Source organism: Sphaeroforma arctica (assembly GCF_001186125.1).
Source record: "Sphaeroforma arctica JP610 unplaced genomic scaffold supercont1.10, whole genome shotgun sequence".
Classification (NCBI taxonomy): domain Eukaryota; class Ichthyosporea; order Ichthyophonida; genus Sphaeroforma; species Sphaeroforma arctica.
The window spans coordinates 8618-22088 of record NW_014040548.1 but is presented as its reverse complement, the minus strand read 5'-3'; the positions used below and the strand labels follow the sequence as shown (position 1 = coordinate 22088).

Below are 13471 nucleotides of genomic sequence, written 5' to 3'. Positions count from 1 at the left end.
TATGTGTGTGAGTATATATATATATATATTAGTATATATATATATATGTATAAGTGTGTGTGCCTATCTGCGTGCAACCACGCATTGTGGAGTGTATTCTGGTGTTGGTCCCTACTTAGATTTAAGATGACGTTTGCATGTCTTTTCAATTCATAGCTGAGAATGCATGCGATCTACTACATGCCCAGCTACAGTTTATTTAATATATATTAGCCGAGCATCACACTATCGTGGATATATATATTCGTTGTTTATTGGGGAGGAAACCAATATCAAGAGCTATGGTGCAAATAACGATCAATATCAAGCCCTGAATACATTGCTGAGTTGATACCGCCTCTCTCTACCTTCGGCACAGCTGACTACGAGGGTGACTGGACTCCAGTCAGCCGTACTGAGGATGAGCTGGCAGACTTCGTATCCCTACTGGAATCAAGTATAATATCCGAACGAGCAAAGCGAAAGAAGTTGCCCGCGGCCAGGGGCAAGGTGAAAGGCAAGGCGAAGGCGAAGTCGAAAATGGGAGCTCAGAGCGCGATGAGTGCTGCATTGTAAGCAATTCGTAGTGTTATATGTCTGAATGTATAGATTGGTGGTGTGCATGCTCAGGCACATATCCAATATATATTCTACAGGCAACGAAGCAACCATCAGGCTGGTCCTTGTGCATACGTCTAAATCTGAGTTACATCCGTGTGCACCGTGTGCTCCGTGTATACCCACAACAACTTCGTTGATTCTATCAATACGTAGGAGCGGAGTATGTTGATTCGGCGCACGTTTGTAGTTTGTGAAAAGCCGAGTGGAGTGTGACAACGTATTGTTGCCATCACTATCTCTACCTGATCATAGTTCTATCTTCAAGGTCTCGCCGATTATATAGAATCTATAGGGCTGTAGTGCTATACATTTTATGTGTATAGCGTGGGTACCGCTTGTTCATATACTTTTTAGTCTAGTACACACAGTTGCTACTAGCATTGCATGATTGGGAAGTACGGCCATGTGCTAGTAGTATGAATCTTGGATGCAGGGTCGCAATAGGTTGATTCAACAGGGAGTATTTGATTTATATTTATACACCCCTGTTGAACGCAAGATGTATGTACCTGTACGTTGCTGACGTAACTCATAAGATTGCCTTCTATTCAAGTGTCTAGATCCACTAGGGATGTATTTTGGATGTCTGCAATTGCATGTATATATTTATACTTGTACCCGACGTGTGAATTTCATAAGTAGTAGTTCATACGTAATATATATATATATATATATATCGAGTATTTATAGATCCTTTTGTAACCTTTGCGTTGCCAATCGAATTGCAGACTGAAAGAAGGAGATGATTTGTTGACAAATCTGAAGATAACGATGGAAGCGTGTAGTGAAGCACGGATACGGAGAGAAGAAAAAGAACAGGCTGAAATCAAGAAAAGGGAGCGAGACAGTCGAAGGATTGCTAAACTTGAATCCGAGGCTAGTATTTTCAGGGTCGAAGCTGGCTCTCGAAGGTATGCGCAATTCTTTGCTGGTTCTTAGCCACGATCGTATTCCATCATCGTCCCCCTGGGGGTTGAATGTACTTAAACATCGTCGTGGCATAACACACAACTGTACTGATATGCCCACTCTCAGTACGACATACATTGTTGTAAAGCATATTTATTATCGTTTTTATTCACCACAGGACGCGCACCCGAGTCAACTACGCGCTAGATCAAGATGATGATTTTCTGGACGACATACTCGACAGCCACATGTCTGAGGTGACACGCCCGTCAAGAAGGGCACCCCCCAAAAGATCCAGTACGAAAGACAGCCAGAGTAGCTCGGTATCGGACAGTGAGGGGGAACGCGAGCACGCGCGGAGGGAAAGGAGGGAACGAGAACAAGCTGAGCGCAGTGAGAGAGAGCGAACCAGTAGGAGGGGTAGGAGTACCAAGGTGGTGGGAGTTGGCTGTGTTCCCAGCTACAAAGCGAACGAGGACGTAGGTGGTGAGTCTAGTGCAGGGGAATCTATTTCGGAATTACAGGGGCCTGCTGAGATTGGGTATGTCAGAGCTAGTGGTGCTTTTTCGTCGAGTGCGCATGCGCATCTCAACGGTACCAAGCATGAGCACAATTTCCGCTCGAGTGTTAGACATGAACCAAGATGCATGTTAGTAATCTGTCACCTTCTACACTCGAATTCGGGTTGTGCACTTGAATCATAGAAAATAAGTTCACCAAAACATGTGTGCGTGTTTGAGGAGCTTGATTGTCCTTTGCAGACCACTACGCGGCTTTGACTCACCGTGCCCGGTCAACGCTAATGTGTGATTTCTCTTGTAATTTACTGTCTCGATATCGTCGCCAACTTAAGGTCGGACAATGAAGGTCACAACGGGGCCAAACTACAACAGTTGGATACTAGTCTCAGTACGGAGTGGCAAGGTAATGATGGCAACCAAACCAAGGCTTCTGAGCTTCGTCGTGTCGATACTGGTGGCAGCATAGGCTGGCAACCAAGTGAGGTATGTCTAAGATCACGTAGTTTCTAGCATATATAAACCCATATCGCATGAGTAGCAATACATTTGGTCGAGCGCAATATTTGTCCATACGATTGGTAGCGTATCCGGCAGCTAAGCTGATCTTTAATTATCCTGCTTTTTTTTTGCACTGGGTTAAGCATGAAGAGGAATTCGAGTCGGACGAATCCAATAGTAAGTACACCGGAAAAGTCAGCAACAAACGATCGAACAGAAGTGTAGAGAAACCACAGAGAAAACGAAAGCGCAAACAAGAACAAGTCCAGACAGGCAGTGCCGAAAACGTCGATACAGAGCATGTCAAACCCAAACATCGGAAACTCATAAGATTGTGTGACGCAGAGAAAGAGGAGAACAGCAAGGATGCGAATGAAAAGCTCGATCCAAACTACCAGGTTGAGGATGCTGACAAAAGCTACTCGCCGTCTTCGGAGAGTAGTGAAACATTGCTTGACGTAGAGTTAATGCGAGACGAAGCGGATGATCCCTGGGTAGACGAGCGATCTGACAACAATTCAGACTCGTCGTACGACTTCGCAGCGGATTTGCAGCGGGAAAGGGGTGGGGTCGGATCATCTGCACGGGGTGACAGGAAAGGCAGGAAAACAAAGAAAAACAACGTGAGCAAGCCTGCACAAGAAACGTCGAAGATGACGGCGAGAAAGTCATACGAAGAGTGGCATAGTGATATGAGTGACAACAACAGTGATGGCGCTGCAGATTCAGGAAGTGTCTCAGATCTCTCCGTGTCTGACGATGACTACAAATAGGCGAAACCCCTACAATAATAAGAGGATTATAACATATTTAACGAATTAAAAGTGCGCGATATAGTAGCGGTGCTGCGGAGATAGATGTTTTTCAAAGTGAGGAGTGTGCGCTATATCAGGCGGTATAGGAAGTTATATGCATATCAGACCTAACTTACAAAACTCAGATGACACTTGGTATGAGAAGCCACCACGCCGGGGACCGGTGGTGGGGAGTGTTGGTAACTGAACGTAGGAAGCTTACTTGCAACCGACGATTGACCCTTCTTAGTCCAGGGGCTATTGTACTATCTTTCAAACAGTGGACTCTTCTCAATCAAACATCCATGCAGATTATACGATGTCATAAAGTGCATATGATACCCGTTTCAGCGCTCGAATAGTAAAGTAGTGGTATTTGGAGACCAATAAACACAGAACAAAATAAAGGGATGGGCTTATTATAAAACAATTTTGGTTGGTTTAATGGTCTGCATTGTCTCCAATTCTTAAGGTCACCGGTCCTGAAAGACCAATCCGTAACGTATCTTCTATATGTACCTCTAGTCAACCGGAAAAAAAATATTACCCATCGGGGAATCGAACCCCGCCCTCAAGCGTGAGAAGCTTATATCCTAGCCGATAGACGAATGGGTTACACATATTGGCTTTGATCAAAATTATCGATTAAAAATATCTACACTCATAGCCCTCTCTAAAACAAACAAGAGAGATATTAATATGCCTGCTCTTTTTTATAATTTATTTTACTACCTATATTATTGTTTGTTTTTAGAAGGCTATAGGATTATAGCCCTTTAAACTGTACACTGATTGTTGGTCGCAGATTTTTACATCAGTGCAAACTTCTACACAGCTCTCAAGATTGAAGAAAAATTTACCCATCGGGGAATCGAACCCCGCCCTCAAGCGTGAGAAGCTTATATCCTAGCCGATAGACGAATGGGTGCTACTGTATATATTTTATATACCAATATATAAAAATCATAATTTGGATTCCAATGAAACGAAATAAAAAAATCTGCAATTTTGAAGGCTATGGAAAAATCTGAAAGTGTGCTGCGCGCAATTTTTGCAGATTGTTTATTGACTATTTTTTTTTTAGGAGGATAGTTGCATTGCAAATATTTATAATGTGTCAATAAAAGTCCTCAAGAGGGTAGAGCATATGTCCTACACATAGTGAGTCCAGGCATTACCACTTCTTGTCCTTGTAGTTTCCGCCTTACTTGTCCCGAGCATAAGTCTATCACACAGTTTTCGGGTTTACACCCAAGTTCAGAGCCGGCGTCTGTATATTTCCGCTTTTGATAAACTTTAACGCTTTGGATCACGTAAATTGAACTCAAAACCGAAATGTGGAATCAGACGGATCCGCGAGCTTGTTTGCCTAGCCCAGCGATGCTGATATCAGAGGATGTATTGGCGTTCAACGAGCACATGCGGGTAGAATCTCCGTGGAGTATGTATTATTGGGGTCTTTTGTTTATATGTATTGCCAAATTTAAGAACCTATATTTTATATCTATCATTGTTTATAGCTATCATCGTTGATATGGAACTCCGTTTCTATGGAATACTTGTTTATATGTATCATAGAATTTATGCATCGCCGTTTATATGTGACACTGTTTTTTGATGTCGAATTAAACTTCGTTATTTCTGTATTGCGTGGTACAATTCTGGTAGACTCTTTTCCTCTTTTCCTGAGTCGACTTATTTATGCTTTCCTTCTGATCCTGGAACTGTGTGAACCCTGTGAATGGTTCCTCTCTCTTTGTTCAGTTCACAACCATGTATACAATTTGGTATGATCGCTGTACCAGGACAACGTACAGTTGCACGTGTGTATAGGACTGTCTAAACCAGGACCAAATTTGAGAGAGTTCTATCAGTAGTGCAATAGGTTACATCGCATGACTGACATGCACTAGGACTTGCTAGTTGGTGTAAGTTATGTGATTCTAATCGTGATCACAGGTTGCTTCTGTTTTCAGAGTGAACTACGTTTGAACAACGCTAGTGCCTCATGTAAGCATCATAATATCAAGACTAGTGGAAGGAGGAGTGTGTAGCATGTATTCCGAATATGGCGTCGTTCGTGGCATGTCACTCGGGTACATTCTCAGGGTGGCGGTACGACTTGTAACACTTCGTCACATGGCCAACCTCAGAATTTGGTCTTGGTTTGTACGTCGCAAGCCAGTCAAAGTCTTCAGATGTCAAGCCGGGAAAGGAATTGAAGGACGAACTGAAACCAATGCCCCTGTTTTACGTGTCTCCCAAGGTTGCCGAAGATCGCTCGAAAAAGTGCCCCAAAGTCGAACGTAAGCTTACAGCATGACAGAATATCTAGAATGTGGAGTCCAGGAGTTGCATTTTGTGATTTTGTGCTGTGATCTATATGGCTGCATATATCCAAGCGTCACGCCACATCTGCAGCTAAGAACTAACCGGAGGTAGCAAGTTACCAATTTCGGCACTGATTGTGCAGGTATTATGATGTCAACCAGGTTGATTGCGAACAGGAGATCTACTCACATCGGCTAGTTGAAAAATTTGTTCGTCTAGATCACAAGACTGTCACTTACATCTATTCTATTTTACTATTACTGTAGCTGGATTCTATGTATGTGCCGAAGCCGGAAAGAGATTCGAAATCCGTGTATCGCCATTTAGTCCCAATGCTACACGACAGTTAGCCCCAAAGTATGATTCCATGATTCTGCACATGTACGTCGATGGCGTCAAGATACGCTCAATGGGTCTAGTAGCCAGCGGTACATCGGGTAAGTACTACCTAGAGGATGATTAGAACAGCTTTTATCGACATGACTATGAATCTCGATATAGAGACAGACGCAATTATACATGTTGACATTTGAAGTTGATGTGATGGTGTAGTTCAGTGCACTGAAATATCTACCAATTGCTACACGAACTGACGAATCCTAAATATATACTAACTTCATTCATCGTGTGCGAAGGTTTCGGTGGATCCTAATTGTTGGACATACCATGTATGCATCACTGATCAGTAATAGTCTACATACATATAATTGATGTTACAGATTGTCATTTTTTTGGCTGGTCGAGGGCTATACTTGAGAACAATACTGAATCTGTAGACAAATTTGCTTTTCAGGATGTCCAAGGGGAGGTAAGCAATATACTTACACTTCATTTTCTATAATCGTGCTATTGCATAGGAATCATTTCCTGCGCTTCTGAATTTAATTTTATGTATTTCGATATTCCATGACCTCGCCGGTTTGTATTATTGTGCGATCTTATTAGTATGACCCGAACCTGTTTCAATGATTTTGTGTCAAACTCTACTGATCGGTATCATTCAGCAAGCTCGCCGTTATGGACCTGGAATTGTAGGAAGGGTGCGGTAAGAGGTGCAAATAGCGAACATACATGTTTTTTGCATGCTCGAATTGTGCATCTAGATGGCAGTCTGTCCGACAAATTTACCAGCCACATTTCACATGCCACTTGTAAAAGTTATGTCGAGATTTTGTAATTCTTTATTGTGCTCGATAAGATTGTGTGTTTTCGTGACGTCTATGAAGTTATTTAATCCCGTTCGTGTATCTATCCGATGCTGTAGAGTCTGACTATCACAATTTTGAATTGGTATATTTCTGATGTGCACTGCAGCGCGTCGGTGCAAATGGCAGCCAGGGTAGCGGGGGCGCTAAGGCAACTGATATTGGGACGATCAAAGTGGTTTTCACGGCAGCGAAGAAAGGGCAAGCGATGAGTCATAATCATATCTTTACGGAGGTAATATACAATTTGAGTAAGAAAGAGAAAGTCACGGAGAAAGAAATGGCCAAAAAAGGGGCAAGCATTGGTGTTGGTGGCGGTGAGAATGTGAAGAAAGCAATACAACCTAGCAGGTACGTATACCCTGATCACCTGAAGCAAGTGCTGCATGAGAAGACGGTCACAGTATTTATCAGAGATAGTATGTGGCTGGAAAGCCGACGGATAATTGACGGAGATGGTCTACCGGCCACTGCGGCGGTAGCGAAGAAGGGCATTGGTGCCACACGTACCACAGCTGGATACAATGGCTCACCCACTCAGCAGCCAATTAAGAAGAAGGTTCGAGTAAGCACCGACAGCGGTGTACCCGCCAGCAATGGCGAATCGAGCTCGAGCGCGAGTACGAGTATTGATCTGGACGCGATTCAAGCGGACACACAGGTTAAATTAGAGGGCGTGAGACGTGCTGGAAAGAAGGGCAATGCACGGACCAATGTAGCGATCAATCTCGACGATGATTGTATTGAGGTAAATAAGGGCAAGAGAAAGCAGAAGGGATATGTAATTGTGATAGATTAGAGGATCGTTCTGGATATACTGACATTCCATCAGGACCGGGTCATCTCGTATTGCTGCCCGATTTTGGAATGCTTCTTCGCGATATGTTCTAGCCTTCAAGTCACATTCACCCGCCGATTGTGTGGATAGTAATAGTGATATTTTTTTCCAGGAATCGCTATCCAATATTGGGTTGCCTTTAGAGGGTGCGAGGTTCACATCACTCTGGATGATAAAGTGATCCCAGAAGCGGTCCCTATACGACTTTCAAAATGGTGGTTGGACACACATGTGTCGTATAAGCGATACAAGTACAATCTGAGAGAGCCAATTCACCTGCAGATGCTTAAAGTCACGCGTTACCCAGCACTCATATACAACGGACAGCAAGCTGAAACAGACAAGTGGATAGAAGCTCAAACCAAACCAAATGATAGTAGCCGACGTCTTCTCTGATATGTCAGAGTGTAGGGTGTCCACTACTACCATCTGATTTAGTTTGTGATTTGATCCATTTGTCTATTTGAGACTTTAAGCATCCGCAAGTGAATTGGCTCTCTATCAGTTTGCTTGTATCGCTTGAAAAATATGAATACGTATGTATCTGATGATATTGCCATGCCTCTGGTTTTTCGATCCGAAAGGGGGTGCTGGGGTCGAATGCCGTGAATTCAGAGGCTCGCGTTCTAAGACGCACAGGATCGTTTCAAATGGTCCATCGCAGATAAGATAAAGAACTTTTCTGTTTGAGCACAAGGGATAATATTTGTAGAATCAATCACAGGAGTGTGGTGGGCAGAGTGCCATCACGCTGAAAAAACAACGAATTATGGGATGTCTACATAGAAACACTAACAGACACATTCGGCCTATCGGCTTTTTCTGGATGGTATAAAATGGAAGCAAAGACAGCTTTTTTTTCCACCGTCCCCCTGATTCTACCTCAAGGCTTGGTATGTTAAGCTTATAAGGAAAGGGTATTAAATAGACATGAATATCAATAGGTGGTATAGTGTTTATATTGATGCACATTTGTGGTCCAGTATCTGGGTGCCCATTTTGCCTTCTATTGGCATTTCAAAGAAAGTAAATCACTGCGATCACCGCATTGTCACTGTTGGCAAGTTGAAGTTCATTGGTCACATTTGATTCTGACCAAGAAGGCCTCCTTGTCGATTTTTCTTTCCTTTCCTGTTTCCATATCGCAATCGCTATCCGCTTTTTCTGATACTTACCCGGACATACATAGTAGGCATATACTTTTATGGAAGAAACCACTTCAACCAACGAATCTATTTTTGAGACAAATATCAGTAGCACAGGATTGTATCTCATGAGTATGTACAACAATGAATGTTTTTGTGATTCGCTATAACATAATTCTGTGTCTCCGTGTAGATAGGTGAATAATAGCACTTTTCATTGCAAAAATCCTTTTTATTTGGCACGATTTCAATTTGAGCAATCCACGTATCACTGGCATATAACTTTTCACTCCAAATTTATTTTTGTGGGGACTTACGCTATTACAGAAATAACTGTTCTTACGGCGGGTGCAAACCGCAACAGTTTATACACTGCAACAGTTTATACACTGCAGTCTAATCACCGGGGAATTAAAGGAAGAGTTGGTAGTTTGTCCGGCAAAGCGCTTGTTGTATAGGGGTCCCCTTGCATGTGTTTATCCTGTGTTTTCGTATTTTGAAGCAGTGCCAGTATCTCAACATTTTCCGACGACTCGCATCTCCCGCTGAAGTCTAATTGTGTCGAGCATAAAGTTGGCTTTTCGATTGCAGCAGTATCTGGCTGCGTGTGAAGCTTTTGGACAGGGCTGTGACTACTGAGTGTTCGTGTACTTTTTTGTACTGGGTTTATGAGACGGTTCTTAGCTGCATCTTCTTGGGCTATACTGTGATTTATCGCGCGGTCAACACTACCGTGTTGCACTATACTTTCATCTTTCTTACTCGAGTGCAGGGGGGGGGTTATGCCTTTAGCTGTTCCCAAACCCACCGCCTCTACATACTCACGCGATGATGACGACAATGTAGCACTCAGTGGGGGCAGACCCTGAGATGTGTCATCGAAATCCAAGAATCCCAAGGGTGGCAGGCTATCAACCGGATCAGCCATCGTGTTCTGTGACTTGTGTAGTATACCTTTATCCTTTTGCAGGTTAGTAGGGCCATTGTCCGAAAAGGGGGTGGGCTTTACGACTTTTTCTGTTGATTTTGGTAGAGCACGTACCTTACCTCCTGAAGCATCCGTATCTGGTGTGCAATTTTCCGGGGAACTTCGCAATACTGCCCAATCTAAGGGTTCACCTAAGAAATGTTCAAACGTTGCGGTAGCTTGTCGGGCTCGCTTCTCATGGCGATTGCCTACCATGAACTGATCCACTGACGGCGGGACTCTTATAAAAGTCCGACGTTTTGCCCGCTTTCTTTTCGGTTTAGCCTTGCTGTGTGCGTGTTCTTTCATCTTAAAACCCTGTATCGGGGTCTCGGGTGTACTGTACAGGCAGGGCAGTTGATCGCTATCGGAGTCTTCTGAGTTGTGTATTGGATCCTTCCCAGCTCCGGCGGCTTCTACATTCTTTGTAGCTTTATCAACGCTACCACTCAGATCGAGTGTATTATGTTCCTCATCCGAGTCAGCTTCTTCGTCCAGAGCTTTGTCAACTTCGACTTTGGACAGTAGCTCTGCTGACTCCCTGTGGCTCTCATTATCATTGGCCATATCGCTGGTACTGGCGCTGCCCACGCCTTCTGGTTCAATTTCTTTGATCTCGCAGTCAGGTTCATTTTCTTCAAACTCTATCCCCAACGCTCGCCTGATGCACAGAGCGCTAGTGATGCGTGTGCACGTGTCCTCCCGGGGCCGTAGAACATACACGTCCCGGCGTGTATCGTGGGCCTGAGTGTGCGCTCCATGGCAACACGGAGTTGGCGCTGTAGTGTATACAATCTCGTGCAGCTCGACATCGGGCGGGAGGGCTACACGTAGAAGCCATTTTAACGCGTCCGCGATCTGTATTTCAAAGTTTGTATATATTGGCATATGGATCGAGGTGCGGGTAATACAACATACAATGACAATTAAACTGAGTTATTTCCAGATCACATAAAGATAGTCGCAATACTGATAGTGGAATGTCACTTTCGGCAGAGGAGACGAGTCTGCAAAGCGTCAACGTATTGACGTCGGGTAAAGGTCACATGGAGATATTCGCATCACTATTGGTCGAATGTCACTCTCGGTAGACGAGAAAGGTCTGCAAAGTGTCAGACAATACACATTGGGCGAACTAAGCCATCGATATGCTATGCTAAACTATGAGTTATATACCTGTCGACTGGATTGTATTTCTTTTCTAGCTCGATGATTTCCGCTCAGTGGCCGTCCTTCTTCACGTCCGACTGATGCCAATGCACGTATACAGCGCAGGATAAGTAGTTCCTGTTTGAAGGTATTGCACGTTGTGATTGACAACATAGAAAAAGGTTAGTGTGATAAGGGCGAGGCGTTCTATATTTTGATTCCTTCGCTATACTAGTGAAACCCGGCTGTTCTTTGAAAACGCCGTTCTGGGACCGAACCTTCTTGCTCGCGCAATTTCTGCAATATTTCTGAGTAATACAAATAGCTCGTTTTGTGCTGCTGTTGATATTCTTATAGATGTTGACTACTATGCGAAAAGTTATCACGCCCTACTCTCGTTCATGAAGTTTAATATGTACTGTTGTTGAGCTTAACATACTTTAGGTAAATACACATGTATTTGTCGCTCGTAATTGTGAAACGCACCAGCAATGTTACCAGCGAAAGATTTGGCCTTCGCGATGATATAAAGTGCCTTCATCATGAGCCTAAACACCTTGTAAGGGAAGTATGCACTAATATGCTCACTACTCAAGTTTTTCGGTCTGAAAGTTTGCATTGTAACATCACTCCGAGCTTTGATACAATATAAGTAAATGGTATGCGAGAAGTAGAACTATCAATGATACAGAAGTGTGATTGATACTGAAGTATGAATACGAAGTATTGATTGTAGTGCACTTCTCACAAGGAAAATATATGCTCGATAAGTAAGTGTATATCTACAATGAACAGAGTATGCGTAGCCTTGAAATAAGATTACTAGCCTTGATGTAAACGCGATTGCTATGCCACCTACATGATACACATTTCCATACAGGTCTATATGCAGACACATCGTGGATATAGGTGTGGGTGTTGCTATATATTCAGAATATCGATTGTTCACATTTCAAAGAGAGATATGAAACTTTATGTCTTTATGTATAAATACGATCACAAAAGAGCTGGCTACTGTGCAAACAAAAAGAGGAACTGCACCTATATTGAGGCACATGTTTAACGTGATAAGTGAAAATTAATTGACTTGGCTGTCGTAGTAGAGCAGGTGATTTTCTTTCGTTAATATCAGTTACTTCACTTAGTATAAACCAAATTTTTACAAAATCCTGCAACAATGTTGAAAACCTGTACTTTATATCTTACATCTACTTTTCCCCTGTATCACCACAAACAGTGTGCCCACACTCACCTCTCTGCTGTCGTTCAACTTATCAGCACGCTCCTGTACTTTTAGCAACTTCGATCGCGTGGCCGAAATCAAAGCATCATAGTTATCCCATAAATGCTTGCTATCTTGTTTTAAATTCGCATATGCCCTACTCTGCTTTGCTATCGATTGCTTGTATTCCATGGACTCGCGTTTCTTGTCTCGTAGTTCTATTGGTTTATGCAAACGGCCCCGACCTTTAGTACGTTTGATCATTGTGTCTGAACGTGAGGTATGTACGGTACGGTGAAATTGGTATTACTGTGTGAAAATGTTTTATTTGTTGATATGTGTAGTCGGAAAACGTCTGACATGCCGATGAGAGTATCACACAAGATATAGCTAAAACTTAGGATGTATGGACTTTTTTTCTAAATTTTTCACAAAAATATCAGTTTTGGCTTTTGCAGTCAATTAGGATACGGTTACCAGTCAACTCCATAAAGCAGTTCGGAACAAAATTAATTATCGCAATATATTGAAAAAAATATATATGCAGAGAGGCTATGTAGAATTATACATCATCACATGAGAACAATGAGATTATAGAATCTGAAGTAGGTGGCGAAGTATCACTGTATAGAGTGTAGACAATGAAGCAGAGCACCCCAGTACGACCGCAATGTATCATGTGCTGACCTATCGCATCTCGAGTGCACTTGTTGCACTTTGTATATTCTTTTCGTATGCTCATGCAGCCGAGTTCACATTCGAACTTGAAGATAAGAAATCCTTCTGCGTATACGAAGCAGTCGAGGACTCGTTGAATCCACTTGTACTAGAGTTCCAAGTGATCTATGGTGGTAGTCTAGGTAAAGAAGATGTGAATGTGGCCATTACAGCACCGTCCGGTGCTGTAGTCTATGACAAAAAGAAAGCTTCAGACGGCACACACATGATCGATCATCCCGAAACTGGTGAATACGAGGTAACCGTGTGTGTATACACATATACGTATATGAATGCAGATAAGTGAAAGTATGAGTGTGTATACACATATACGTATATGAATGCAGATAAGTGAAAGTATGAGGTGAAAGAAATGGACATATAACATATTTTCTGCGGGGGTTCTTTCAAGTTTTACCGGCACCGCTTTGGAAGCAGAGGGGATATATATGTAGGTATGTGTATACATCATGCACGTACACACGTGCAGGTGTGTACACGTACACATGTACACACACACACACACCACACACACACAAACACAAACACACACACACACAAATTCGGATATAGAT

General features: G+C 42.9%; 4 protein-coding genes and 2 non-coding genes across 6 annotated transcripts in view; 3 read left to right on the top strand and 3 right to left on the bottom strand.

Moving 5' to 3' along the window:
- The window catches only part of SARC_00345 (hypothetical protein), a 4648-nt gene extending 917 nt beyond the window's left edge, over positions 1-3731 (top strand). Inside the window, exons 2-6 of the mRNA XM_014305948.1 lie at positions 359-551; positions 1329-1511; positions 1688-2050; positions 2363-2513; positions 2672-3731. Coding sequence (XP_014161423.1) covers positions 359-551; positions 1329-1511; positions 1688-2050; positions 2363-2513; positions 2672-3301 — 1520 coding nt within the window. The 3' untranslated portion in view covers positions 3302-3731. The remainder of the gene's footprint in view (positions 1-358; positions 552-1328; positions 1512-1687; positions 2051-2362; positions 2514-2671) is intronic.
- A 134-nt stretch (positions 3732-3865) lies between these two features.
- On the bottom strand, positions 3866-3937 carry SARC_30008. Its single transcript has one exon. It is a non-coding gene; the product is annotated as a tRNA-Glu (tRNA).
- Positions 3938-4178: 241 nt separating this feature from the next.
- On the bottom strand, positions 4179-4250 carry SARC_30007. The gene has a single exon. It is a non-coding gene; the product is annotated as a tRNA-Glu (tRNA).
- Positions 4251-4471: 221 nt separating this feature from the next.
- On the top strand, positions 4472-8760 carry SARC_00344 (hypothetical protein). The gene is made up of 5 exons (XM_014305947.1): positions 4472-4763; positions 5476-5628; positions 5920-6090; positions 6373-6461; positions 6968-8760. Exons 1-5 carry the CDS (start codon positions 4658-4660, stop codon positions 7655-7657), a joined length of 1209 nt encoding a protein of 402 aa, XP_014161422.1. The 5' UTR covers positions 4472-4657; the 3' UTR covers positions 7658-8760.
- A 481-nt stretch (positions 8761-9241) lies between these two features.
- On the bottom strand, positions 9242-11095 carry SARC_00343 (hypothetical protein; the record flags this gene model as incomplete). Its single annotated transcript, XM_014305946.1, has 2 exons — positions 9242-10666; positions 10985-11095. Coding segments are annotated over 2 exons (1536 nt in total), but the record flags the coding sequence as incomplete, so codon positions are not given.
- A 1754-nt stretch (positions 11096-12849) lies between these two features.
- SARC_00342 (hypothetical protein) overlaps positions 12850-13471 on the top strand; it is a gene marked incomplete at both ends in the record, with an annotated part of 5084 nt that continues 4462 nt past the window's right edge. The window contains one exon of the mRNA XM_014305945.1: positions 12850-13155. Coding sequence (XP_014161420.1) covers positions 12850-13155 — 306 coding nt within the window. The remainder of the gene's footprint in view (positions 13156-13471) is intronic.